General features: G+C 54.3%; 1 protein-coding gene across 2 annotated transcripts; it reads right to left on the bottom strand.

Annotated features, from left to right (window-relative positions):
* Positions 1–138: 138 nt before the first annotated feature.
* On the bottom strand, positions 139–27,196 carry NOC2L (NOC2 like nucleolar associated transcriptional repressor). 2 transcript variants are annotated; one of them, XM_033079483.1, is made up of 19 exons: positions 27,134–27,196; positions 26,812–26,979; positions 26,194–26,365; positions 25,690–25,809; positions 25,078–25,195; positions 24,716–24,806; positions 24,252–24,330; positions 22,267–22,377; positions 21,140–21,253; positions 20,455–20,643; positions 16,455–16,594; positions 12,568–12,679; positions 10,179–10,292; positions 9,884–9,985; positions 6,131–6,274; positions 4,308–4,421; positions 1,858–1,993; positions 934–1,077; positions 139–468 (listed from the first exon to the last, which is right to left on the bottom strand). In XM_033079483.1, exons 1-19 carry the CDS (start codon positions 27,151–27,153, stop codon positions 350–352), a joined length of 2,307 nt encoding a protein of 768 aa, XP_032935374.1. In that variant the 5' UTR covers positions 27,154–27,196; the 3' UTR covers positions 139–349. The 2 variants fall into 2 exon arrangements, with proteins under 2 accessions (XP_032935374.1, XP_032935375.1); XM_033079484.1 differs by having other exon boundaries at positions 26,194–26,362.
* Positions 27,197–27,741: the final 545 nt, after the last annotated feature.

Genomic DNA, 27,741 nt, shown 5'->3' with positions numbered 1-27,741 from the left:
GTTGAAATGTCCAGGTTGAGTTGAGGGGTCCAGGTTCAGAATTCCAGGTTGAATTGAGAATTCCAGGTTGAGTTGAAATGTCCAGGTTGAGTTGAGGGGTCCAGGTTGGGTTGAGGGGTCCAGGTTCAGAATTCCAGGTTGAGTTGAAGTGTCCAGATTCAGTTGAAATGTCCAGGTTGAGCTGAGGGGTCCAGGTTCAGAATTCCAGGTTGAATTGAGAATTCCAGGCTGAGTTGAAGTGTCCTGGCTGTGCCAGCACCTGGGGCTGGTCCCCCCTGGGCTCCTGGCCCTGGCAGCAGCTCCAGCTGCACAGGAGCTGCACAGGAGCTGCACAGGAGCTCTGCAGGGCTCAATCCTCATCAGAAAACTGCAGGTCCTGCACCAGGTCCTCCCCTCCCTGTGCCAGCTGCTGCAGGTCAGAGTGGGACAGGCCCTGGGGGCGGCTCCTGCTCTGCTGGGCTCCTTCCTCTGCAGGGAAAGGACAGCTGTGATAATAACCCTGGCTGCTAATGAATTACTCATTCATTAATTGCTCATTAATGCCAGACACTCAGCAATCCCTCCCAGAGAGCCCTGCAGGGCTGGGACAGCAGCACCAGCCCAAAGTGCCCCAAAATGGAAATTTGGGAGGAAATTTTGGAATGGGGGCTTCTAACTGGTTTAGGGAAAAATACTTTTTTTAGAGAGAAGTGGAAAATCTGTTTATTTAATAGACAGAGTACTTTATAGTACAAAATTGAGTAATACTAAACAGCAAAATGTTTTGTTGTTTTGAAGGAGATGATAAAGTGAGAAGAATTTTTTTTGTGGGTGGCAGCTTGGTTTGTTTTAGTTTTTGGTGTTGGGAAATGCTGTGGAATGGGGGTTTGGGGGAATTTTGGGGGGCACAGGATGGGGCAGTGCTTCCAAACCCCTCAGGAATTCCCCACTCACCCTCTGACTCGCTGTCCTCTTCCAGTTCTTCCTCCTCCTCCTCCTCCACCTCGTAGTTTCCTTCTTCATCATCATCATCCTCCCCAAACTCCTCAGTGCTGCCCTCTGAGCTGTCATCCGAGGCCTGCCTGGCCCTGCCTGGCCCTGCAGGGTGTGAACAGAGCTCAGCAGTGCCAGCCTCACTCACGGGGACATTCCTGCACATTGCACACCAAAATCCCCCCAGAGTCCCTCCCTGTGCTCCAGCCCCTCCTCCTGAGCCATTCCCAATTCCCAATTCCTGCCACAAATCCACCTGGAGATCCCAGAGTGCAGCACCTCTCCAGCTCCTGGCTCTTCCCTGCTCAGAGGTTCCCAAACTGGATTTTCTCTTGCAGAGATTCCAGCCAGGGATCCTCTGAACCCAGCAGGAAACCCCTGAGGGACCCCAGCACGTGGGACAGGGCAAGGGAAATGGGATTGGGGACAGGGGAAATGGGATTGGGGACAAGGGAAATGGGATTGGGGACAGGGGAAAAGGGATTGGGGACAGGGGAAATGGGACTGGGGACAGGGGAAATGGGATTGGGGACAGGGGAAATGGGATTGGGGACAAAGAGAAAAAATGGGATTTGGAACAAGGGAAATGGGATTGGGGACAAGGAGAATAAATGGGATTGGGGACAAGGAGAATAAATGGGATTGAGGACAAGGGAAAAGGGATTGGGGACAGGGGAAATGGGATTGGGGACAAGGAGAAAAAATGGGATTGGGGACAAGGAGAAAAAATGGGATTTGGGACAAGGAGAATAAATGGGATTGGGGACAAAGAGTAAAAATGGGATTGGGGACAAGGAGGGGAAAAGGGATTGGGGACAAGGGAAATGGGATTGGGGACAAGGGAAATGCGATTGGGGACAAGGAGAGGCAAGACCAGCCCTGCACCTTTCACAGAGAATCCACCATTCTCCTGCTCAGAGTCACTGTCCAGCTCAAACAGATCCTTGAATTCCTTCTTGTCCTCCTCCTTCCTCTCCTCCTGCCTCCTGCGCTTGATTTCGGGGAAGTTCAGGTCCTCGAGCTGGCAAAAAACAAATCCAGCCCTCACTCAGGGTTCAATGCCAAAGCTGGGCCTAAAGGCAGGAGCTTGGCTCTGCCCAGAGCAGCTGGCACAGGGTGGGTGAGGCACACAGAGCTCTGCTCTGCACTGATCCCCCCCTGGGGCAGCACTGCCCTGGTTTTGGGGACAGGTTGGAGGATTTCAGGGGCTGAGGGTGCTCAGGGTGTGTCTGATGGAGATCAGTGGGCTCAGAGCTCCACTCTCATTGAGCCTCTCCACTGGCACCACCTCAGTGCTCTTTACACCTCCCCAGAGGGGGATTAGGGGCAGGATTTGCTTGCAAGGGGCTCAGGCCAGCAGGACAAAGATAATCAGGATGCAAATGAAGCCCCAGGTGCTGGCTGAGCATCAGCTGGGCTGCCCTGCCTGGAAGCACTGAGCCATCAGCACACACCAGGGCTGGCCTGGAAATGTTCATCTGCTGTGGAAATGCTCCTCTGCTGTCCCTGCCACCCCTCAGACCACCCCAAAAACCTCCCCAGGCTGAGCAGAGCCCATCCTCCCTGGGGCAGCACCAGGAGCAGTCTGAGAGCACAGACAGACAGACAGACAGACAGACAGACAGGATGGGGCTGGCATTTCCTCTGCAGCCAATTCCAGCACTTTCTCCTGAGTTGCTGCAGGGTTCTGCCCCATCCTGGGGCTGCAATCACCTGCAGCTCTGGGATGGGCACAAATCATCACCCACCAGCACTGGCCTCACCTGAAATCACCTCCCCACTGCTCTGTGTGCCACAGCTCTGCCCCTCCTGTCTGTGCTGCCTTTAAAACAGCCCAGAGAGGCCAGGGAGGGATTTGGGGAGTGCAGCAGGGGCAGGGATCAGAGGCACTGGGCAGGAAAGGACCCCAAAGCTCCTCCAGGTCCAAGGCAGGGACAGTCCCATCCCTCAGAGCCTGGCCAGGGATGGGGCAGCCCCAGCAGGGCTGGAAGCATTGTCCATAATTCCCATTTCTGGGGGACAGAAATGTCCTGTCCTGGATTCCACACTCCCACAGTGCCCAGGGAAAATCCCCATTCCCAGAGGCAGCTCTGGGTGACAGCAGCACAAGTTCTGCTGCTTCTGAGACCCCACCCCAAAACCAACCCCAACCCTGGAGTGATCCCAAAGCCCTGCCCCAGCCCCAGCCCCTGTGTTCATCACTAATTAGCTAATTTGGGGGCCAGCCTTTTAATCCCCAGCTAGAGAGCTCCTGAGTCCCACCAAGCTGATAAATCCCCAGCCCATTAAAAACCACTGGGAAAAGCAAATGGGGTGGGCAGAAAGGCTCAGAGCTGTTGTGTGAGGCAAGCTGCAGCTCCCAGCCAGGCTGGGTTCCTTTTTTTTCCTGTTATTACCTTTTTTCTCCCCAATGGCTGCTAATGGGACATGGATTTTCCCAGCCCTAATGGCCTCATGGTGTTCCCTCTCCTGCTGGGGCTCAAAAAGCTGCAGCATTAAAGGCACCAGTCCCCACTGAGGGACACAACAGCTCCATTCAGCACACCAGCAACCCCCAAACCTGCCTGAGAGCAGAGAAAAACCCAAACCTGCTTCTCTGAAATGACAGCAACCCCCAAACCTGCCTGAGAGCAGAGAAAAACCCAAATCTGCCTCTGAGAGCAGAGAAAAACCCAAATCTGCTTCTCTGAAATGACAGCAACCCCCAAACCTGCCTGAGAGCAGAGAAAAACCCAAATCTGCCTCTGAGAGCAGAGAAAAACCCAAATCTGTCTGTGTGAGCAGAGAAAAACCCAAACCTGCCTCTGTGAGCAGAGAAAACCCAAATCTGTCTGTGTGAGCAGAGAAAAACCCAAACCTGTGTGAGCAGAGAAAAACCCAAAGCTGCCTCTGAACTGAGAGCAAACCCCAAATCTGCCTCTGTGAGCAGAGAAAAACCCAAACCTGTCTGTGTGAGCAGAGAAAAACCCAAATCTGCCTCTGTGAGCAGAGAAAAACCCAAATCTGCCTCTCTACTGAGAGCAAACCCCAAATCTGCCTCTCTGTGCAGAACAAACCCCAAATCTGCCTCTCTGTGCAGAGCAAACCCCAAATCTGCCTCTCTGTACTGAGAGCAAACTCCAAACCTGTCTGTGTGAGCAGAGAAAAACCCAAATCTGCCTCTGTGAACTGAGAGCAAACCCTAAATCTGCCTGTGAGCAACCCCCAAACCTGTCTGTGTGCAGAGAAAAACCCAAACCTGCCTCTGTGAGCAGAGCAAACCCCAAAGCTGTCTGTGTGAGCACAGCAAACCCCAAAGCTGCCTGTCCCAGGTGTGGCTCAGGATTTGTACTCACCCTTTCCTTGCCACTGATTTCCAGCTGGATCTCCTTCTCTCTCAGCTTCTTCCACTGGGTGTAATACCTGCTCAGGGGTGTCCCCTCCTCCCTCACCTGCTTCTCCCACTGCTCCTGTGCAGACAGGGACACAAATTTAAAGTTTTTCCTGCAGTTTTCCAGGCAGAAAGGGACACAAATTGAAAGCTTTTCCTGCAGAATTCCAGGCAGAAAGGGACACAAATTCAAAGCTTTTCCTGCAGAATTCCAGGCAGAAAGGGACACAAATTTAAAGCTTTTCCTGCAGAATTCCAGGCAGAAAGGGACACAAATTTAAAGCTTTTCCAGGCAGTTTTCCAATAAACACAGCCACTCAAGGGCACAAGGTGAAGACCCTTTCCCAAACCACATTTTCCCAGCTCCTGGGCAGAAATTGGAAACCACAAGCAGGACTAAATGAATTTAGGCTCAGTTATTCAGGCAGCTGCTGAGTCAGGAGTGGAGGGACTGAGAACTCTCCTCAGGCCAAGCAAAGCCTGGCACTGCAGGGAGAACACAGGCAGCCAAAAGCTGGAAAATGCAACGCTGGGATGGCAAAGGGCACAAAGCCCCACCCAGGAGCACCTCTGGGGGTTCAGGGGATGCTTCAGCTCGTGGCACATCCCCAAATCCCACGTGGTGGCTGCAGTGGGAGCTCCCAGTGCCTGCTGGAGGAGCTCTGAGATGTCACTGGGAACTCACAGGAGCTCCCCCAAAATGAGCTCAGAGCCCTCCGGGACCCAGAGCTGCTGAACTTTCCTGAGCACTCCCTTGTGCTCCAGCTCACAGGGAGAACCCAGCCCACGGGGCAGGGCAGTGATGGAATGGAAACATGGAAAAAAATCCCCTCAGAGGAGAGGGAAGCAGAGAGGGGCAGAGCAGGGGATCCATCAGACAGAGCCTGCTCCTGCTCCTCCTCCAGGGGAGCTCCTCACCTGCTCAGCCTGTCCCACAGGAGCCCAGGCTGTCCCCATGTCCCCCAGGCTGTCCCCATGTCCCCAGGCTGTGTCTGTGTCCCCACAGGAGCCCCAGGCTGTCCCCATGTCCCCAGGCTGTGTCTGTGTCCCCACAGGAGCCCCAGGCTGTCCCCATGTCCCCACAGGAGCCCCAGGCTGTGTCTGTGTCCCCACAGAAGCCTCAGGGTGTCCTCATGTCCCCCAGGATGTCCCCAGGCTGTCCCCATGTCCCCCAGGCTGTGCTGTGTCCCCATGTCCCCAGCTTGTCCCCATGTCCCTGAGGAGCCCCAGGTTGTGTGTCCCCATGTCCCCCAGGCTGTCCCCAGGCTGTGTCTGTGTCCCCCAGGCTGTGTCTGTGTCCCCATGTCCCCAGGCTGTCCCCATGTCCCCAGGCTGTGTCCCCATGTCCCCAGGCTATGTCCCCATGTCCCCAGGCTGTGTCCCCATGTCCCCAGGCTGTGTCCCCATGTCCCCCAGGCTGTGTCCCCATGTCCCCCAGGCTGTGTCTGTGTCCCCATGTCCCCCAGGCTGTGTCTGTGTCCCCATGTCCCCCAGGCTGTCCCCATGTCCCCAGGGTGTCCCCATGTCCCCCAGGCTGTGTCCCCATGTCCCCCAGGCTGTGTCTGTGTCCCCATGTCCCCAGGCTGTCCCCATGTCCCCCAGGCTGTCCTCATGTCCCCAGGCTGTCCCCATGTCCCCCAGGCTGTGTCTGTGTCCCCATGTCCCCAGGCTGTCCCCAGGCTGTCCCCATGTCCCCAGGCTGTGTCCCCAGGCTGTCCCCAGGCTGTCCCCAGGCTGTCCCCATGTCCCCAGGCTGTCCCCAGGCTGTCCCCATGTCCCCAGGCTCACCACAGCCCCCGTGCTGGCCACACCAAAGGTTGCTCTCTGCCTCCTGCTGCAGATGTGAGCCGAGTTCTCCTGCAGCTTCTCCAGCAGCTGCCTCATGGCTCTGCAGTAATTGGCGACCTTGCACTCCCTCAGGAAGGACTTCAGCTGTGGGGGGACACAGAGAGGGACAGTGACAGGGACAGTGCTCAGACCTTGCACTCCCTCAGGAAGGACTTCAGCTGGGAGGGGACACAGAGAGGGACAGTGACAGTGACAGCCCAGCCCCCAAACCCAACCCAGCTGGCACCCCTGAAACCTCCAGGGCTCCAATCCACACCAAAATGACAACAGGAAACAAGGGAGGAAACAAGGAAGGATTCCAGGAAGGATTCCAGGGAGAAGGAAGGAAAAATTCCAGGAAGGATTCCAGGAAGAATTTCAGGATTCCAGGCAGGAAGGAACGATTTCAGGAAGAATTCCAGGGAGGATCCCAGGAAGGATTCCAGGATTCCAGGAAGGAACAATTCCAGGAAGGATTCCAGAAGGAACAATTCCAGGAAAAATCCCAGGATTCCAGGAAGGATTCCAGGAAGGATTCCCAGGAAGGATTCCAGGAAGGATTCCCAGGAAGGATTCCCAGGAAGGATTCCCAGGAAGGATTCCAAGAAGGATTCCAGGAAGGATTCCCAGGAAGGATTCCAGGATTCCAGGAAGGATTCCAGAAGGATTCCAGGAAGGATTCCCAGGAAGGATTCCAGCATCCCAGGAAGGATTCCCAGGAAGGATTCCCAGGAATGATTCCCAGGAAGGATTCCAGAATTCCAGGAAGGATTCCAAGATCCCAGGAAGGATTCCCAGGAAGGATTCCAGGAAGGATCCCAGGATTCCAGGAAGGAGTTTGCCCCAGAGGTGTCACTGATAACCAAGAGCTGGCAGTGCCACCTGTCCCTCCCTGCTCCCTCAGGGCTCTTTGCTGCAGCATCTCCCCATTCAGGGCTCCCTGGCCCCTCTCCCTCCCAGCTGCCATCACAGCAGCAGCTCAGAAAAATGGGAATTCACACCCAAGGCCTTCCCTGCTCCCCCAAAGCACAAAGAAACCATCAGCACAACAATTCCTCTGCTGCTGAAGCCTGTCCTGCCCTCACCCCTCCTTCCTAAAATATTTATTTTTTATAGGTGCTGCATATTTATCTCCACTGAGAGATGCATTTGTCATTGGATTTATCTCACTTGATCCCCCCAGATCCATTCCATCCTCTGCCACATCCATTATAATTTTTCTTCTCCTGCAGAAGCTGGGCTGTGGCAGTGCACTCTGGAGCTGTGTGTTCCCCAACATCCCACCTCCACCTGCCACAGAATCCATCCATGAGCCCCAAGGAGATCCCAGCCCTGGGAGGGGAGGCAGGGACACAACCAGGGAGGGATGAAGGACAGAGAGGGGAGAACAGGGTCTGTGTGTGCTTCTCCCCACCCTGCCAAATGAACACTTGGATCTCTGCAGTAACAGCAGTGAGAGTGTGTGGGGATGGCTCTGAGCTCCACATCCCAGCCCTGTCATTCCTGGGGTTCACTCTGTCCCCCTGCCAGCCTGCAGCACCAAACCCTCCCCAGGCAGAGAGCACAGAGCACAACCCCAGCTGCTCTTACTGGAAGGGAAGCAGGGGAGCCAAACCCTGCCCAGAGCCCTGAGCACAGCAGGAACTGCCCTGGGAGCACAGGAATCCTTCCCTGGGCACACAGGGAGCACAGGAATCCTTCCCTGGGCACACAGGGAGCACAGGAATCCTTCCCTGGGCACACAGAGAGCACAGGAATCCTTCTCTGGGCACACAGAGAGCACAGAGTTGGTGCTGGCAGGGCCAAGGCAGCACCTCCTGCCCTTCTGCTCCCTGCCAGCCCCTGCCCAGTGCCCTGCTCACATCAGAAACCCTTCCCTGGGCACACAGGGAGCACAGGGAATCCTTCCCTGGGCACACAGGGAGCACAGAACTGCTGTTGGCAGGTTAAGGCAGCACCTCCTGCCCTTCTGCTCCCTGCCAGCCAAGCCTGGCTCCTGCCAGCCCCTGCCCCAGTGCCAGCCCCTGCCCCAGTGCCAGCCCTTCCCCTCCAGCCTCCCACTCGTGCTGTGCTGCCTGCCAGGGGCTGGGGGAGGGATTGAAGGGGCTCTCCCCTCCCAGCAGTGACCACCAGGGGCTCAGCCCTGGGCCAGCAGCAGCAGCTTTGAAGTGTGTCCCATCCCCTTTCATCTGCTGGGTGCTTCCAGCCTGCCAGGCAGAGAATTTGGGAAGCTGAGCCTGGAAAAGGCTCAGAGTGGCTGAGCAGAGCAGGAGGAGGAGGAGGAGGAGGAGCAGGAGCAGGGACACAGCCCCTGCCAGCTGGAACAGCCCTGCCCTGTGAGCTCAGCAGGGAGGGAGGCTCAGCACAGATGGAGCTCACACTGGGCTGGAAGCTCTCCAGCTCTCCCCACACGGGGATTTTGGGGGATTTTGGGGAGCCAAGCCCAGCCCCCAGCCCAGCAGGAATCTGAGAGCACCAATCCCCAGCCCAGAGCTGCAGCCTGGTGCTGGGCTGTGTCTGTGCCAGCTCCTGGCTCAGAGCACAGCACCCTGTGCTGCCACAGGGACAGGGACAGGCACAGGAGCTGCTCACAGGCACACACAGGGGCTGGGACAGCTCCCACCAGCCAAGGCAGCCCCTGTGCCAAGAGCTGTGCCAGGAGGTGCCAGCACTGCAGGGACATGGAGCTGAGCATGGCAGCCAGCCTGTGGGGCACAACCAGGGCTCATCCCATATCCCATATCCCATATCCCATATCCCAACCAGCCTGTGGGGCACAGACAGAGCTTATTCCATATCCTGAACAGCCTGTGGGGCACAACCAGGGCTTATCCCATATCCCATATCCCAACCAGCCTGTGGGGCACAGACAGAGCTTATTCCATATCCTGAACAGCCTGTGGGGCACAAACAGGGCTTGTCCCATATCCAAAACACTCTGTGGGGCACAAACAGGGCTCATCCTATATCCCTTATCCCACATCCCATATCCCAGCCAGCCTGTGGGGCACAACCAGGGCTCATCCCATATCCCATATCCAATATCCCATATCCTAAATACCCTGTGGGGCACAACCAGGGCTCATCCCATATTCTAAACAGCCTGTGGGGCACAACCAGGGCTCATCCCAAATCCCAACCAGCCTGTGGGGCACAACCAGGGCTTATCCCATATCCTAAACACTCTGTGGGGCACAACCAGGGCTTATCCCATATCCCATATCCAATATCCCGTATCCTAAACAGCCTGTGAGGCACAACCAGGGCTTATCCCACATCCCTGGGGAAGGGAAGATTGGGAAAAGGAAGATGGGGAAGGGAAGGCTGGCAGAGAAGATTGCCATCTTGTGGAGAGCACCTCAGGGAGGCTGAGGACAAGGAAAAGCTGGGCTCAGAGCACAGGTTCTGCTCCAAGACCCCACAAGTGAATCCCCAAGGACTCAGCTGAATTCACCACCCCAAGCCCATCCCAGGGCAGCCTCTGCTCCCCTCTGGCTCCCAGCAGATGGCAAACTCCAGAGCCACTTTCCCCCACCTCCCTCATTAGATGTGAGCTGCTCCTCCCCACCAGCTCCCCAAAACACAAATAAAAATCAGAATTAAGCAAAGGTGGGTGGCTCTCCCCTCGTTTTGAGGCCCATCCTGAGCTCCCTCAGCTCTCTTGGCTTTACCCTGCCCTGAGCACGTTCTGGCCCCACAGGAGCCTGCCCTTACCTGGATGACAGTGGGGAGAACCAGCTCTGGGAAGCCAATGCTGTGGGCCTGGCCATGCAGATACTCCAGCAGCAGGTCATAGAGCTGGTCAATGAGGCCATCCTGAGCAGGGGAAACACAAACCAAGAGCTTGGCTATGACCCAAACCACAGAGATCTCCCAGCACCAACCCCTGGGACTGCCCAGGCTGGGGGAGCCCTTGGGGACAGGGACACAGAGCACACTCCCTGTGCCATCCCAGGGCAGCCAGGCACTGCTGCAGGCTGGTCCCACTCTGCAGGCTGATCCCACTCACCCTGAAGGCTTTTTCCTGCAGGTTGGCATTGGAGAGCTTGAGGATCACAGCAAAGTTGATGGGCTTGGAGCTCATCCGTCCTGGCTTCTTGTTGAAATCCACCTGCTGGAAAACCTGGGAAAGAAAAAGAAAAGAGGTGAGTGTAAGGTGATCACAGCACAAAGCAACCACCAAACAACAACCAGGAGCATGCAGCTGGTGGCAGAGCCAAGAGGACAAGGCAGAAACTTTCCAAACACCCCAGGGAGGGAGCAAACAGCACCCAGCCCTGGAGCTGAGGGTGGGAAAGATGCTGGGAACAGCAAACCAGAACAAGAGCACAAAAACTGAGATTTATTCCTCAGCCACACCTTCCTCATGGTCACAGGTTGTACCCAAAGCTGGAGTGGGTTTTAGAGCTGGCCCTGAAGGGGATGAGGTTCAGAGCAAGACTAAGTGATGCTTACACCAAATTCATTATTGTCACTGCAATAATTGTCCCAGGGAGACCAGGGGGATTCCCAGAGGAGCCTGGACCCCACGTGGCAATTGAGGGAGGTTTCATTCCCATTTAAATGTAATAAATAAAGCCACCAGCTGTGAGATCTGCATGTGATGGCACCCACAGAGGGTGAGGAGCACACCCTGCTCACCCACACCCTGCAGCAGCCCCAGCTCCTCTCCCTGTGCCCAGCACTCTGAGATTGCCCTCCTGAGCAGGAATCATTTCTGCTGGCTCTGTGCAGCCCCAGCAGGCTGGGGAGGGAGGGAGAGGCTGCTCAGGTCACAGCTGTGCCCCCAGGCCACAGAAGCAGGAGGCTGTTATTGATTCCTCACATTTTATTTGTCAATCCAGGTTATTTGGAAGGGAGGGACAAGCTGGGGGCTTGTGCAAACAAAGAGCCCTTGCCTGGGGAATCGATGCCATAAAGCTCGTTATGCACAGTTATTTCTGTGGCCCAAACAGAGCTATTGATCCCCAGGTCAGACACATTAAAGCCACGGGGGCTCCCTGGGAGCCTCCCACGCCTCAGGCAGGCAGGGAGGGGCAGCCAGGGGCTCTGCAAGGGGCCCAGGGGGTGGCAGGGAGATGAGCAGGGAGCTGGGCAGGGGAGGAAGTGTGGTTCCCATCCTGAGGCACAGGGATTGATGTGCAGGAATCCTTGGGGCAGGCTGGGATGGGACAATGAGGGAGCAGAGGGGCCCAGAACGCCCCAAGGCAGCGCTGGGGCTGCAGAAAACCAGGGGCAGACACAGGGATGGCCAGGGCAGGAAAAACAGGGAGGTTCTGGCACTCCCAAACTCCCAATTTCCACGTGGGGAGCGGGAAGGGAGCTGGGAACCACAGCTGCCAGTGCCAGAGAGCAGCTCAGCCATGCAGCACAGCACAGCACAGCATTCCAACCCTGCACTCCAACCCTGCAGCCCAGCACTGCAGCACAGCCCTGCAGGTTTCTTTGAATTTTTCAGAGAGGAGATCAGAGTGTAGGGATTGAATTAAAGTTTTTGGATGGATTCAAGCACGTTAAGCTTATATATATATATAAAGCAGAGGTGTAACTTTGAGTTTTTTCCATTTCCTGCTGTCTGCAGTCAGGACCAACTCTGCCTTCACTGAGAGCTGACCACAGCAGCAGGAACCTGGGGAATTCCTGCAGCTCTGCATTCCCCAGTCCCACCCCTGGGGATGCATCTCTGCACCCAGCTGGTGCAGAATTCTATTTGAATCCTAAAGTTGGATCCTAAAGTTGAATCTTAAAGTTGGATCCTAAAGTTGGATCCTAAAGTTGAATCCTAAAGTTGAATCCTAAAGTTGAATCCTGAAATTGAATCTTAAAGTTGAATCCTAAAGTTGGATCCTAAAGTTGGATCCTAAAGTTGGATCCTAAAGTTGGATCCTAAAGTTGAATCCTGAAATTGAATCCTGAAATTGAATCCTAAAGTTGAATCCTAAAGTTGAATCCCAAAGTTGAATCCTGAAATTGAGTCCTAAAGTTGAATCCTAAAGTTGAATCCCAAAGTTGTTGAATCCTAAAGTTGAATCCTAAAGTTGTTGAATCCTAAAGTTGTTGAATCCTAAAGTTGTTGAATCCTAAAGTTGTTGAATCCTAAAGTTGTTGAATCCTAAAGTTGGATCCTAAAGTTGAATCCCGAAATTGAATCCCAAAGTTGAATCCCAAAGTTGAATCCTGAAGTTGAATCCCAAAGGTGAATCCCAAAGTTGAATCCTGAAATTCAATCCCAAAGTTGAATCCCAAAGTTGGATCCCAAAGTTGGATCCCAAAGTTGAATCCCAAAGTTGAATCCCATTTTCCCAGCAAGCCCGGTGCTGCTCGCCAGGGATTTTGGGAGCCCAGGAGGTGCAGGGGGGGTGCTGAGCAGGGAGAAGGTTCCAGAAGGGCACACCCACCTCCAGGATGAAGGGCAGCACTGGGATGAAGGTGCTGGTGCTCTGGGCCAGCAGGGTCAGGGCTCGGATGCAGTGCATGCGCAGGGGGTAGAACCGCGACGTTGGCACCAGCCTGGGCAGCAAAAATAAATCAGAATTCATTACAGGAGACCAAATTTACAGAGGAACTGCACCTGCAGGGACACAGGAGTCTGCTGAAGGGATCTGCACAGCAACCTGGGCTGCTGGAGCCACCCCAGAGCTGGAAATAAAATTCTCACATAGGAAAGGGAAGAGCCCTGAGTGACTTTCACTCATATTTAAAATAATTGAGGTAATTAAGGCAAAAGCTGAGCCAAGTCCCTGTCAGGGACTGAGCAGAGTCAGCTCCCCCAGGAGCAGGGGGAGGATGGAGAGCACCCCCTCAAACTCATTTCTGTCCCACTCTCAGTGACCTGCACCTGGAGCCTCCAGCATTAAAAATTGGATGTTTTTAAAGCCCAGCTCACAGATGACAGACCCAGCTGATAAATGAACCCCTTCCTCCCCAAAGGATTTGCTGAGCAATCCAGGAGAGCCCACAAAATAAAAATGCTTGACCAGGCACCATAAATCAGCTGCATCCCCCTTCCAAATATTGAAATAATTATCACTGGAGCCACTGCAGGAATAAATCTGCCTCTCAGCCCTGCCCTGGCACCTGTGGAGGTGACAAAAGCCATCCTCAGGAATTAACTGATGGAGGAATAAAGCTGTTAAATGTATGGATTTACTGTAAACCAAAGCCATTCGTTTGTGGGGATGCAGGGAGTGCCAAACCCAGCTGGGACAGCTCTGCTCAGGGAGCTCCAGTCCCTCCAGAGTGACTCCTTCACCTCCCAGCACTGGGAATGGCTCCTGTCCTTCTGCAGGGCTGGGAACAGCCTCAGGGCTGGGAACAGCCTCAGGGCTTGCTTTGATTTGTTCTGGTGGCCAGAGGGGACAGAGAATTCTCCTCTCAGCACCAGCCCTGCTCAGGGACACCCAGGCTGGCCCTGCTTCCTTCTCTGCTGAGAGGCTGCAATGCCAGAGGCACCAAACCCTCCTTCAGCCACCACACACACCTGGGAACAGCTTCATCTACAGCTTCATCTCCAGGTTCATTTCCAGCTTAATCTACAGCTTCATTTCCATCTACAGCTTCATTTCCAGCTTCATCTACAGCTTCACCTACAGCTTCATTTCCAGCTTCACCTACAGCTTCTACAGCTTCACCTACAGCTTCACCTACAGCTTCATTTCCATCTACAGCTTCACCTACAGCTTCACCTACAGCTTCACCTACAGCTCCCTTTCCAGCTTCACCTACAGCTTCACCTACAGCTCCATCTACAGCTTCACCTACAGCTTCATCTACAGCTTCATCTACAGCTTCACCTACAGCTTCATTTCCAGCTTCACCTACAGCTTCACCTACAGCTTCATTTCCATCTACAGCTTCATTTCCAGCTTCACCTACAGCTTCATTTCCAGCTTCACCTACAGCTCCATTTCCAGCTCCATTTCCAGCTTCATTTCCAGCTCCATTTCCACAGCTCAGGGTACACAGCTCAGCCAGGAAAAGTTCATGGAAAAAGGGGACAGCAGAGGAGGAGCTCCTGCTGCTAAAAACAAGCAGCAGGGTGGAGAGGGGCCAGCCCAGGGATGAAAAGCAGCTCAGGGAGGATGGAGTAGGTCCCAGGGATGTGGGGATGTGTGGTCACTGTCCTTGTGCTGGAGCCAGGCGCCACCTCCTGGCACAGGGACAGCAGGGATGGGACAGTGGCATTCTGCTCCCATCCCTCAGGATAAATCCCACAGCAGGAAGGGATGGCAGAGGTGACAATGTCCTGTCCCAGGGGACAGCAGGGATGGGACAGTGGCATTCTGCTCCCATCCATCCCATGGGATAAATCCCAAAGCAGCAGGAAGGGCCTGCAGAGGTGACAGTGTCCTGTCCCAGGGGACAGCAGGGATGGGACAGTGGCATTCTGCTCCCATCCATCCCTTGGGATAAATCCAATAGCAGGAAGAAGGGATGGCAGAGGTGACACAGTGTCCTGTCCCAGAGGGGGTGGGACAGTGGGATTCTCCTCCCATCCATCCCTCAGGATAAATCCCACAGCAGGAAGAAGGGACTGCAGAGGTGACAGTGTCCTGTCACAGAGGGAATGGGACAGTGGCATTCTCCTCTCATCCATCCCCTGGGATAAATCCCACAGCAGCAATAAGGGATGGCAGAGGTGACAGTGTCCTGTCCCAGGGGACAGCAGGGATGGGACAGTGGCATTCTCCTCCCATCCCATGGGATAAATCCCACAGCAGCAGAAAGGGATGGCAGAGGTGACAGTGTCCTGTCCCAGGGGACAGCAGGGATGGGACAGTGGCATTCTCCTCCCATCCATCCCTCAGGATAAATCCCATAGCAGCAGGAAGGGACTGCAGAGGTCACATAGTGTCCTGTCACAGAGGGAATGGGACCATGGCATTCTCCTCCCATCCCATGGGATAAATCCCACAGCAGGAAGGGGCTGCAGAGGTGACAGTGTCCTGTCCCAGGGGACAGCAGGGATGGGACGGTGGCATTCTCCTCCCATCCATCCCTTGGGATAAATCCCACAGCAATAAGGCATGGCAGAGGTGACAGTGCCCTGTCCCAGGGGACAGCAGGGGTGACAGTGTCCTGTCCCACAGAGCCACAGCACCCCCACAGTGCCACTCTGCCTCCTTCCATCCCAGCCTGGCTCAGGAGAGGCTCCAGCTGGGATCTGTTGGTGTTTCCCCAATGCTGGAATCACAGAACCAGGGAATGGTTTGGGTTGGAAGGGACTAAAAGCTCATCCAAGGGCAGGGACACCTTCCACTGTCCCAAGTCCTGTCCAGCCTGGCCTTGGACATTTGGAATTCCATTCCAGGGCCTCACCACCCTCAGGAGGAGGAATTTTTTTCCTGCTATCTCATCTGAAGCCTCTCTCAGTGTGAAGCCATTCCCTGTGTCCTCCATCCTTTGGAAATCCTCTCTCCATCATTCCTGCAGCTCCTTCAGGTCCTGCAAGGCCACAGTGAGGTCACCCCAAACCCATCTGTGGGGTTCCCAAACCTCCAAAGCCTCACCAGGCAGCACCTGCAGCTCCTGCCAAGCTGCTAAAAACTCTGCTGGGCCTCACCCCATTCCCCTCTAACCCTGCTGAGCTCACCCCATCCCCTCTAACCCTCACCCCATCCCCTCTAACCCCCACCCCAGTCCCTCTCCTGGCCCCCAGACTGATTGCTGGACAGGCAGGAGGTGCCAGGCTGCACCCCCAGGGGCAGGAGGGATGTTTGCATCCCCTTATCTGATCGTTTAAATCTGCTTATCCTCACCACTGAGGAGTTCTTCCAGACCTGGGGGTTAAAGCTGAGAATCTGGTTAAGAGAGCTAACAGGATTTGGGAGATCACCAGAGATGCCAAAATTCCCTCAATGCTCCTTGTTAACACCACCCCAGAGCACAGACATTGCAGCCAGAGCAGCTGAGGGAGCAGGGAATTCTCAGCAGACATCCTGAAAATAACAACTGTGTCCCACTTCTTCAAATCCCAACAAACAGGCACCAAAAATGCAGCTCCCAAGTGTATTTAGAGCTGCAGATGAGGATTTGCTGAAGCAAGGCAGAGCATTTTCCTTGCAGTTACAAGGATAATCTGCCCAGGTTATTCAGACTGAGACTTTTCTTACACAAAGAGGAAAGAATAACCCACCCCAAAACTCTGTCACCACCTCACACACATTTCAAGCTGGAAAATTTCAATTTAAATCAGCTTTGAGACCCATTCATGGTTAAATCCAAATCACAGAACTGTAAAATAGCACAACAAAGCAGAGCTAAAAGAATTGAGGGCTCTACTCACTTGATGCAGCCAATAATGATCTGAGTCAGGGGGTAGATGAGGGGCTCCATCACCTCACTGGGGTGGATGGTGCTGAGAACTCGACACCAGAAGTGCAGGCAGTGGATGTACTGCCAGTTATAGACTGACTGGAAGTTCTCCTGCAAAAGGGGAAATGAAAAATAAAGGCAGAAAGTTGAACAAGTGGTGTTTGATAGGTGCTCACTCTGCTTCCCTGTCTGATCCAGGACACTGCAATGCTCAGGGGGGTAACAACACTGGAGCTGCCACTCCCAGGGCAGCAAACTCACTGGGAACCAGAGCCTGAAGGAAATCAAGTGAATAAAACCTGCCTGCTGCTGCTCAGTGGGGCTGCCTGGAGAAGGAAGATCTCCCAGCCTCACAGCAGGCACTGGGATGGGGCCAAGCACAGGGAATCCTGAGCTCAGCACTGGAGCAAACCATCAGCCCAGAACTTTTGGGAAAGACCAGCCAGGACAGCTTCACTTCCACAGCTCAGGGTGGAAGTGCCAGGCAGCAGAGCAGAGAGCAAACCTGCAGAGAGCAAAGCTGCAGCAGAACAGAGAGCAAAGCTGCAGCAGGGCAGAGAGCAAAGCTGCAGCTCTGGCTGCCAGCAGAACCACTGCAGCAGCCAGCAGTGGTGACAGCAGTGGCAGGGTGGCAGCAGTGGCAGGGTGGCAGCAGTGGCAGCAGTGGCAGGGTGGCAGCAGTGGCAGGGTGACAGCAGTGGCAGGGTGACAGCAGTGGCAGGGTGACAGCAGGGGTAGCAGTGGCAGTGTGGCAGGGTGACAGCAGTGACAGGGTGACAGCAGTGGCAGGGTGGCAGCAGTGGCAGGGTGGCAGCAGTGACAGCAGTGACAGGGTGGCAGCAGTGGCAGGGTGACAGCAGTGGCAGGGTGGCAGCAGTGACAGCAGTGACAGGGTGGCAGCAGTGGCAGGGTGAAAGGTGACAGCAGTGACAGGGTGACAGCAGTAACAGGGTGACAGCAGTGGCAGGGTGGCAGCAGGGGCAGGGTGGCAGCAGTGACAGCAGGGGCAGGGTGACAGGTGCCAGCAGTGGCAGGGTGACAGCAGTGGCAGCAGTGACAGCAGGGGCAGGGTGACAGCAGTGACAGCAGTGGCAGGGTGGCAGCAGTGACAGGGTGGCAGCAGTGGCAGGGTGAAAGGTGACAGCAGTGACAGGGTGACAGCAGTGGCAGGGTGACAGCAGTGACAGGGTGACACAGACCCAGCCTGGCCCAAGGCTTGCACCCAAACTGTTTTTGAGACTCTGGGCAGGTGCTGCAGCTCTGGTTCAGTAAAAGCCCAGCTGGAGCAGGAGGCCCTGAAGGAAACCCTTCCCTAAAGTGCTGCAGGCTGCACTCACAAGGTGCCTCACCTGTGGTTTTTCCCATTCTGCCAAGGCCCAGCTCATCTCCTGTGCATGGAAAAGCTGCACAAGAGCTGAGACAGGGCCAGAATCCTTGAACTGCAGCCCCTGGGCCAGGCCTTGCAGCAGGGACTCAAGCCAAGGCACAGCTGGACATGGCAGAGCTCTGGCAGCTCGGCCCAGGTCACTGATTTGGAGCACAGAGCTTTTCTCACTCGTGCACAGAACAGAGCAGCAATCTGCTCTGCTCACTAATCACCTCCCAGCAGCCAGCACTGCTCCATTCCAGCAGCTCAGGCCTTGCACTGGCACATTTTGGTGAGGTCCCAGCTGTGAAATGAAGTGGATTTACTCCTTGTCTGGGCCACAACTGAGGGTGTAAGGAGCCAGTGCAATCCAATTAGGGGATCTGCAGCCCAGACTTCATTTATCTCTGCTTGTTTATCCCCATGTCTGACCAGCCAGGAGATTTAGCTGGGGCACAAACCCTGCCCTGTTTGGGGGCAGCTGAACAGATAATCTGTGGGGTCTGTTTTGCTAAACAGGACTAAATCCAGGATTAGCAATCTGACTCAGATTTCCCAGGTCAGACTGAAAGCAGGGCTGCTCCCCAAAGGTCTGAGCTGCTTTGTTCACTTAAACCTTTAAACAGCCTGGACTGTGCTGGGGAGCTGCAGCACCCAGGGAGGCTCCTGAGCTGCTTTACCTGCAGGGTTTGTCACAAACAGCAGCCTCAGAGAGGAGAAGGGGGGTCCAGGATGGGAGTGCAGCACAAACTCTTGCAAGTGGGGAGAGAAAAGCAAATCCCACCCTGCAGGAGGGTTTGGGTACAAAGGGATCTCAAAGATGGGCAGGGGGAGCTTCCAGCATCCCAGTGTGCTCTGAGCTCCATCCAGCCTGGCCTGGACACTTCAGGGACCCAGGGGCAGCTCCCAGCATCCCAGTGTGCTCTGAGCTCCATCCAGCCTGGCCTGGACATTTCCAGGGACCCAGGGGGAGCTTTCAGCATCCCAGTGTGCTCTGAGCTCCATCCAGCCTGGCCTGGACATTTCAGGGACCCAGGGGCAGCTTCCAGCATCCCAGTGTGCTCTGAGCTCCATCCAGCCTGGCCTGGACACTTTCAGGGACCCAGGGGCAGCCACAGCTCCTCTGGGAAATCCATTCCACCCTCCCAGAAGGAAGAATTGTGTCCTGGTGTCCAATCTCACCCTCCTGTCAGTGTGAATCCATTCCCCCTCACCCTGCCACTGCAAATACTGGACAGAGAGTTTCTCAGAGGCTCCTTTCAGGTCCTGCAAGGCCACAATTAGCTCACCCCAAAGCTTCAATTTCTCCTTCCTGGCTGAAATTTTAGCACAGGCAACTCCCAGGTGCTCCACCAAAGGGTCAGACAGCACCAAGGCCTGAAGTAGCCACTGCAATTCCTCCTCTCCACACATTTCCTCCTAGGAAGGGGGAAATTCCTTCCCACCATGCCTTCAGTTTTAACTTTCATGTTTTCCAGATACTGCACTGATGTGTGACTCTGAATTTATATGAAGTGTTATCCTCAGGCACACAGAACAATCCTTTCCCAGCCCAGAACCAAGGACCAGCCCCAAAAATGCAAACAGGGAATGGAGGAGAGAATCTGGGAGGGTGGGACTGCAGAGCCTGCAGCTAGAACTGGACAATTACAGTAATTTTACATTACAATACAGAGTGTGATCAAAGGTGTCTGTTCTGTCACCATCTGTGCAGGGTGGGGCAGTGATCCTGATCACTGTGGGAGATATTCTGCTAATGGGCATCCATTGAAACCAGCTGGGGCAGTGTTCTTTATTTCCAAAGGAGATATCTCCTGTTCATGGCCATGGTTTATAAACCAGGCAGGGCAGTGTTCTTTATCTTTTCACAGCCCATCCTTCCTCCAGCCAGTCATTTTCTGCTCATGGCCATTGAGTCCCACTGTGGCACTGATAAAATTACTGCATCCCATTGGGAGTTGCTCCAGCCAGGGGGAAGAGCCCAACATTTCTTACCAAGATAAAAACAGAGGGTTTGGGACACTAAGGGAGCCCCTTTCTCCACTGGACTCCAGAGGAAAACCGGATTTCTCCACATCCCCACTGGAGCTCCGGAGGGAAACTGCGCCTTGTACAGGAGCACTGCTCCAGCTGAGCCACATCTGTCACTGCAGGAGGATGCAGCCACCATGGAATGGGACTGCTGCCAACACCCTGCCTGCCTGACGGGTGTCAGGCTGTACTCTGACTGTGTCAGGGTTTGGGGTTTGTTCTTTGTAGTGCTGTATTTCTATTTTAATTTCCCTAGTAAAGAACTGTTATTCCTAATTCCCATATCTTTGCCTGAGAGCCCCTTGATTTCAAAATGATAATAATTTGGAGGGAGGGGGTTTACATTCTCCATTTCAAAGAGAAGCTCCTGCCTTTCTCAGCAGACACCTGTCCTCCAAACTAAAACACAACTTTTCATTCTTTGTCCATATATCAGCCACACCTGATTATAAGCCGCACTTTGGGTTCAGACCAAAATTTTAGTCAAAATGGTGCAGCTGATAATGGTGCTTTACTCCCTGAACTCTGCCTGCCTGTGCTCCAGGCTGGCTCCCAGGGCTCAGGAGGCTCTCACCTTCTTCCTGAGGGCCATGGCAGAGCGCAGGTGGATGGCCAGCTGGCGGATGTAGATGAAGCTGTGCTGGTACGAGGTGTGCGTGTCCAGCGCCAGCATCTCGGTCAGCGTGCGCTGCATGAAGCTGATCATGGGCAGCACGTTGGGAGAGGTGAACCTGGAGTTCTTCACAAAGGCAATGTACATTTGCTGGGAGGAGAGAGAAGGTGAGAAACATGTAAAACAGAGAAAAAAGCGTTTCTGGATTCCTCCCCAGGTGTGTTTGAAGCAGGGCTGGAGCGTTGCTTTGGTCACAGGGAGGAATCACCCAGCCTGCTCCTCCTCCAAGAGTGGGCTCAGCTTGGAAATGTCCCCATGAGGGGACAAGGCTGCAGGAGGGTCTGAGCCACACGTGGGGGTGGCAGGGCACAGCTCTCCTGCTCAGGTGCCACTGTGGCAGGAAAATGCACCCAGCTGAAAGGTCAGAGCAGCACTCACAGAGCCCTCAGCAATCTGGGGGATGAACATTCCCCAGGCACCTGAGAGCTGCCCTGCTCAGCCTCTGTGCCCTCAGCAGCAGGGGGAGCAGGGGGAGCAGGGATCACCCTGGCCTGACAGAATTTCTGCCCTGTTTGGTTTTCTGGGGGCAGCACCACCTCCAGCACCTGCAGTTCAAGGTGCAGATCCCAGCAAGAGCCAGGCTTACCTTGAGCAGGGGGCTCAGGTACACCTCCTTCTTGTACCTGCAGATCTTGTTGAGCACCAGGAAGGCCAGGACTCGGACTGTCTCCTCCCCTGTGCTCCACAGAGTGATGGCTTGCTGGGATAAAACACAGAGACAGCTGAGTGAAGGCACAGAAAGCTCCTTGCTGGGCACAGACAGGCCTGGACCTCCCTCTCTGCCACCCAGGGGACACCCAGGGGACACCCAGGGCTGTCTGTCAGTCACTGGCAGCCCTTCTGTCCTCACACTCTCACTGGGACACCACACAACAGACAAATCTGATGTTCCCATGATCAATAAAGGAACCTGCCCAAAACCAGCACCTCTAAAACCCACACAACTTTTATTTCTGTGGTGAAACGCTCACTGGGAGACCCCTGAGTGACTCCATGTCCCCCTGGTGCCCTCCCAAAGCAGTCACTGAGCACAGCACAGCAAGGCTTCAGTGCAGGGCTGGAAAAGCCTTCTCAGAAATCCTGAGCTGTGAGCTGTGCCAGCCTCCAGCCCTGCAGTCACCTCCTCCACCAAGGGCTCCCCTGCTCCTCCCAGAGCTGCAGTTTCCATTCAGACCCACCCTGCTGCCCCCTGTGCCTCCCAGAGCTGCAGTTTCCATTGCCCCCTGTGCCTCCCAGAGCTGCAGTTTCCATTCAGATCCCCCCTGCTGCCCCTGTGCCTCCCAGAGCTGCAGTTTCCATCCAGACCCACCCTGCTGCCCCCTGCCCCCTCCCAGAGCTGCAGTTTCCATTCAGATCCCCCCTGCTGCCCCCTGTGCCTCCCCCACAGCTCCTGTGCTGCTGCTCACGCTCAGCAGTTGTGGCTGAGCTGCCACAGAAATGTTCCACCCCCACTCCCTGAGTGCACAGGCATTGCCTGGCAGCAATTCCTCCATCTGGGAGGAGGAAGCAGCTTCCCAAAAACACCTCCCTGGGGAGCAGCAGCTACAAACAGAGCCACCCACGCCCTCACCTCAGCAGAGAGGCAGGAACCCTCTCCAGGAACAGCAGCACAGCAAGGCAAGGACTCAGCTGCCAGGGGGTGCAGCCCAAACCCCACAAAAGGCTCAGCTGGAGGTGGAAAAACCTCTGAGACACCCCTGGCACATCCCTTACCTTGAGCAGAGCCCGGCACTGCTTGGGGAAGGACAGGTAGTAGGGAACTGTGGCACTGACGTGCTGCAGGACTGCTGCACCCACTGAGGCCTCTGTCAGGCACCCCAGGAGCTGTGGAGAACAAAACAGCCCCAGTGAGCAGGCAGGGCTCATCCCCCTCCCCTGCCCTGCTGCATCTGGCAGCTCCAAACTGGCAGGAAGGAGCTCACACACACAGCTGGATGAGGGGAGCAGTGTGGATGGTACAATTCTTCCAAAGCCATCTTCCCCTGGCCCCTGGAACTTGCTAGAATAGATAAGGGATCCTAGATACCAAGGTTGAGCCAAATTCCTGAAGAATTTGGTCACTCTCTAACACTTTGGAAGATAATTGGTTAGGAATTAGTCTGTGTAATTGGTCAGTTCACCTGCAGAACTTCTCACTTAGATTGGATGCTGTTCTTTGGATAAACTTTTATTGGTTGTTGTTTGAATTCTCCCTGAACCTATAAATATTTCTGTCTGCCCTTTGTTCTGAGAGAATCCTGCTTGATCATCCTTTGCATGAAATAAAGACTCTTGTGGAACTCATCAAGTAAGGCCTCAGGTCTTTCTCAGCTGATAAATGTGAGTTTTCTAAATGTTAGCACTCTGGTCCTGGCAAACACCACCAGGGACCAAAAAAGAAAACCACAGAGCACACACAGGGCAGGGTGCAGAGCTGCCCTGAGCCTGAAAATGGGAGCTCAGGCCCCTGCATGGCCCCTGAGCTCCTCACACAGCCCCTCCCTTGTGGACACTGCAATAATCTGTGTTTATCTGCAGTGCAGAACACCAAAATGTCACCTGCAGGACACCAGAATGTCACCTCACTGCCACATTCAGCCTCAGGCAGTGAGGAAGCAGCACACTCCAGGATTCCTGAGGGGAGCTGGGATGCTCTGGGTGTCTGGGGTAACTCTCCCTCAAGGAAAAATGTGCAGAAGCAAATCTTTGTGTCTGCAGCTTGTCCAGCTCAGCTCACTGCAGACAGGCCCAGTTTCCAAGCTGAGCTCCAGCAGACTCAGAGAGTCCCTGCCTGGAGCTGTCCCAGCTGCTGGAAGCACCACAGGCATTTTGTCCACATTTAAATTTGCCTCCTCACCCTCCTCCCTGCCCTGCAAAGATCCTGGGCTGAGCAGACTTTGCCAAGTCCCTCCCACACCAACAGGAGAAGGTTTTGTTCAAGAATTGGGCCAGAAAATCCACAGTGGTGAAAGCTGGGGCTGAGGGCTCTGCAATCCTCTGCTGCTGGAGAGAGGCACCACAGCTTGAGGGAAAAAATAATAATATATAAAAATAAAATCTCTCCTGCTCTAATTGCTGTTTGTGCTAAGTCATTGTGGCAGCTCCCAGCTGAGGGAGCAGCTCTTGCCTTGCCTCTCCTGCCATCCCTTCCCTCAGCTGATAAAGAATCAGTGCTTCAGTGCTGGTTGGGTTTGAATATTCCAATCTGGGGTTGCTAATGAAGCAATCTTAAAAAAAAAAATTAATTAAGTGGGGGTAGGAGTTTCCTTCAGAAATAATCCACAAATTGTCTCAAACATCAGGAATTTTGGATGGATGGGATGGAGCATTATCACAGTCAGACATTCCACATGTGAGGTCACCAACAGAACATCTCAGTATTTACCTCAAGTGGAGAGATCACAGCACCAAAAAACGAATTAATGGTGCAGAATGCAGGAACACAGACTGCAAACCACCTGAAAGCCTATTAAATATTAATCTGTCAGACAAATTAAAACAGAGGGAGCAGCCAGAATGTTAATTCAACCCTTCTTTACTGCCTTACCTATTCTGACCCTCCAAATTGTTAATTGGACCAAATAATTCCAAAAGAACACAGGGAAACAATGAACACAAACCTCAGAGGGGGAAATCCCACCTGCCTCAATGGAAAATATCCCAAATAGTCCAGCAGGGCCCAGACTGACCCCCAAACTGAAAATGATGATGTTTCTCACCTGGATGGTACAGCCAAGATAAACTTTGATGTCCAGTCGAAGCTTTCCCCACAGGGGGCTGCTGGAAGGGAGAACCATTCTGGAAAGGAGCAAGAATTGGGTTTAGCTTTAAAAAAAAAACCCAAATAAATCAGATTTCAGCAGCACAATGAGCAGTGAGATCAATTCCTTGCACCAACAGCTGCTGGATGAACAGGGGTCACACTCTGGGGACACTGCAGGGACACAGCACAAGGGTTGAAAACCAATTTCCAGGGCCTGAAGTGTCCCCTGAGTGCACACCAAGGCAATTCCAGAGCCACACACCCCCTGCAAACAGCTGGGGTTTGGTACTGAGGGGGAAGGGAAGAACCCCACGAGCATCCTCAGGCACTCAGGGCTTGGCAGGAGCTGCCACCTCTCTGCCAGGCCCCCTGGAATCCCCCAGCAGCTTCCCTGGAGATCTCAAACCCCCCCAGACTTACTTGAGCTTGTTCTTGGGGGCTTTGGGGAGCAGCAGCTTGTGCAGGTGCTGGAAGAGGTCGCGGATGCAGAAGGACACCAGGGCATTGAACACTGGGTGAAACAAGCCAGGAGAGATTTGTGAGTGATTTTCCACCTACTCCTCATTTTCCCAATGGTAAAAGGGGAACTGAAGGCAGGAATTTCCATGGCAGAGCTGCATTTCCCTCTAGAAACCCCCAGTTTGCATTATATTCTAATTTTTTATCAAAGAACCCACCCTTGAAAGAAAAAATCCCAAAGCAAGATGAGCTCCTTAATGAAAGGTGAATTAATAAACTCCTGCCAGTGCTCATCTCCCCCCAGATGATTTCCCTGCCCTCACCTGCAGTGTCAGTCACCTGGAACTTGCTGGGGTCACCACCACTGTCCCCTTTGGTGGTGGCCACTGCTGCCTTGTAGGCTTGGGTGATCTCATGGAAGAGTTTTGGGGTGAGATTCCTCTGGGGAAAGAAGAAAAGGGGTCACTGAGGAGAGGCAAGGATGTCCTGGAACTCTGACACTCCTGACTGGGACTGGAATTCACTGGAACTCTGAATTCTATCAGGACAGGGTTTAAAAAATCACAAAAAAATTTAAAAAATTTTAATTACTGAGGTTTGAGGAGGAATTAATCAGCTGCAAGCAACTTCCAGTTCGAGCTTCATTCCCCTCAGCTCTTCCATCACTACTAAATGTGTGACTCAGAAAGCTCCAGGAGCTGCCAAAGGCTCAGTAAGAGGGTGAAAAACCCAAATTTGATCATTCTGGCCTCTTCTGAGCCACACTTGTGCAGCTTCTCCCTCCCATGGAATGGAAGAACTCGAATTCTGCAGCCCAAGGGAAATGACAAAGCCATTCTGGGGGTTTGGGACACAAATCCTGTGCCAGATCAACAAATCCTAAACTGGCCTTTTACAGGCAGGGAGAACTCTGCAGAGCTTTGTGTTCCTCTCACCTGGGCAGCTTTCTTCCATTCCTCCACCATTTTCAGGCTCACATGGATGAGGGAAACTTTCTTCCTTTTGACTTTTTCTTGTTCTTCATCATCATCTTCATCATCTTCATCACTGGCTTCCTAGAGAGAGCAGCAGGAGGGACTGAGGGAAGGTTTCCACAACTCCTGCCTGGCCCCAGCTCCCTGAGCAGGGACTGAGGAGGGAGGCAGGGCTGATTTATTCACACAGCTCCCAGCACTCTGTGGAAAGCAGGGATGGTTTGGATGGGATATTGAGAATTAATTCCTCTCTGGGAGGGTGGGCAGCCCTGGCACAGTTGTGGCTGCCCCTGACGATCCCTGAAGTGTCCAAAGCCAGGCTGGACACAGAACCCAGCACTGGGATGTGTTGGGGTTGGAACTGGATGAGTTTTAAGGTCGTTTCCAACCCAAATCATTCCATGATTCAGGGCTGGAACACAAACACTGCACATGGAGCTGAGTTCCCTGATCCCAGGCAGGTACCTCGAGGGTATCAGGGGGTCTGTGCAGAGGCTCCTCCTCCTCAGAGCTGTCTGAGGCATCAAAATCCAGCAGCCTGCGATCGTTCTCCTGCAGGAACTTGTAGAACTCAGGATCTCTGTCCTTCAGCCTGGACAGCTGATCTTTGTGCTCAGATGCCTTTCCCTTCTTCCTGCTGGGACAGAATTCATGTAATTAATGTAATTAATATAATTTATTAATTTATTCGCTGCTCAAAGCTCTGCTGAGGTTTTAAGAAAAACGTTTTGTCAAGGATCAAGAAATCTTCATAGCAAGATACCAGATTGTGCTGGGATGGATGAAAACACCTGGAAAAAACAACAAGAATTTGTTTCTCACTTCTTCAGAACTGCTGCAGGGATGGGGACCCCACCACGCTCCTGAGCACCCTTTCCATGCAGAAATTCCTCCTGCTGTCCAACCCCACCCTCCCCTGGCACAACCGAGCGCGCTCCCTCCCCTCCTGTCCCTGTCCCCTGGGGCTGTCCCCTCCTGTCAGCGACTTGTGCAAAACCAAAAGTTCCTTCTGAGCTCCTTTTCCCTGTGCTGAGCCCCCCCAGCTCCTCCAGCCGCCCCTCCCAGGCCGTGCTCAGCCCGCACCTGCCCGGCCGTGCCTGCAGCCCCTCGGCCGCCTTCCCGCTCGGCCGCCGCTGCCTGGGAGCCCGGCTGCCCTCCTCTGCCTCCTCATCCTCCTCCTCCCAGCCGCCGTCATGCTCCGAGTCCGAGCCGGCAGCGAGGAACTCGTCCAGGCTCAGCTCCGCCAGCTTCCTGCGGGGGGAGAAAGGAGTGAGGGGAGAGGAGCGAGAGGGAAAACGAGTGTGGGAGGGGGGAAGGAGAGGGTGAGAGGGGAAAGGGGAATGAGAAGAAAGGAGCGTGAGAGGAGCAGAGCTGATCGCGGCCGAGCCTCCGGCGCTGCGCTCACCTCCTGCCGGGGGCCGCCATGTTGGAGCCACCACGCGGCCGCCGCTTCCGCTCCCGGCGTGCAGCGCGGCGTGAATTGCTAATGATCCACGCCTATATTTATGCAAATGTGCTCATTTGCGTATTCAGCCACGCCCCACAACAATGCCGGCCCCACCCCGATCTCTCCGTGCTGGATATTGCATTGCTGGGCATTGCTGGACATTGCTGGACATTGCTGGATACTGCTGGGCATTGCCGAACATTGCCGGGCATTGCTGGGCATTGGGCATTGCTGGATATTGCCGGACTTTGCTGGACATTGCCGGGCATTGCTGGGCATTGCTGGGCATTGCTGGGCATTGGACATTGCTGGGCATTGCTGGACATTGCTGGACATTGCTGGGCATTGCTGGGCATTGCTGGGCATTGCTGGACATTGGACATTGCCGGACATTGCCGGACATTGCTGGGCATTGCTGAACATTGCTGGACATTGCTGGGCATTGCTGAACATTGCTGGATATTGGACATTGCTGGGCATTGCCGGGCATTGCTGGACATTGCCGGACATTGCTGGACATTGGACATTGCTGGACATTGCTGGATATTGCTGGGCATTGCTGGGCA

This window comes from Catharus ustulatus, chromosome 24 (genome assembly GCF_009819885.2).
Source record: "Catharus ustulatus isolate bCatUst1 chromosome 24, bCatUst1.pri.v2, whole genome shotgun sequence".
In the NCBI taxonomy this organism is placed as follows: Eukaryota; Metazoa; Chordata; class Aves; order Passeriformes; family Turdidae; genus Catharus; species Catharus ustulatus.
Note: the sequence above shows the minus strand (reverse complement) of the source record. Positions and strands in the feature narration are given on the sequence as shown.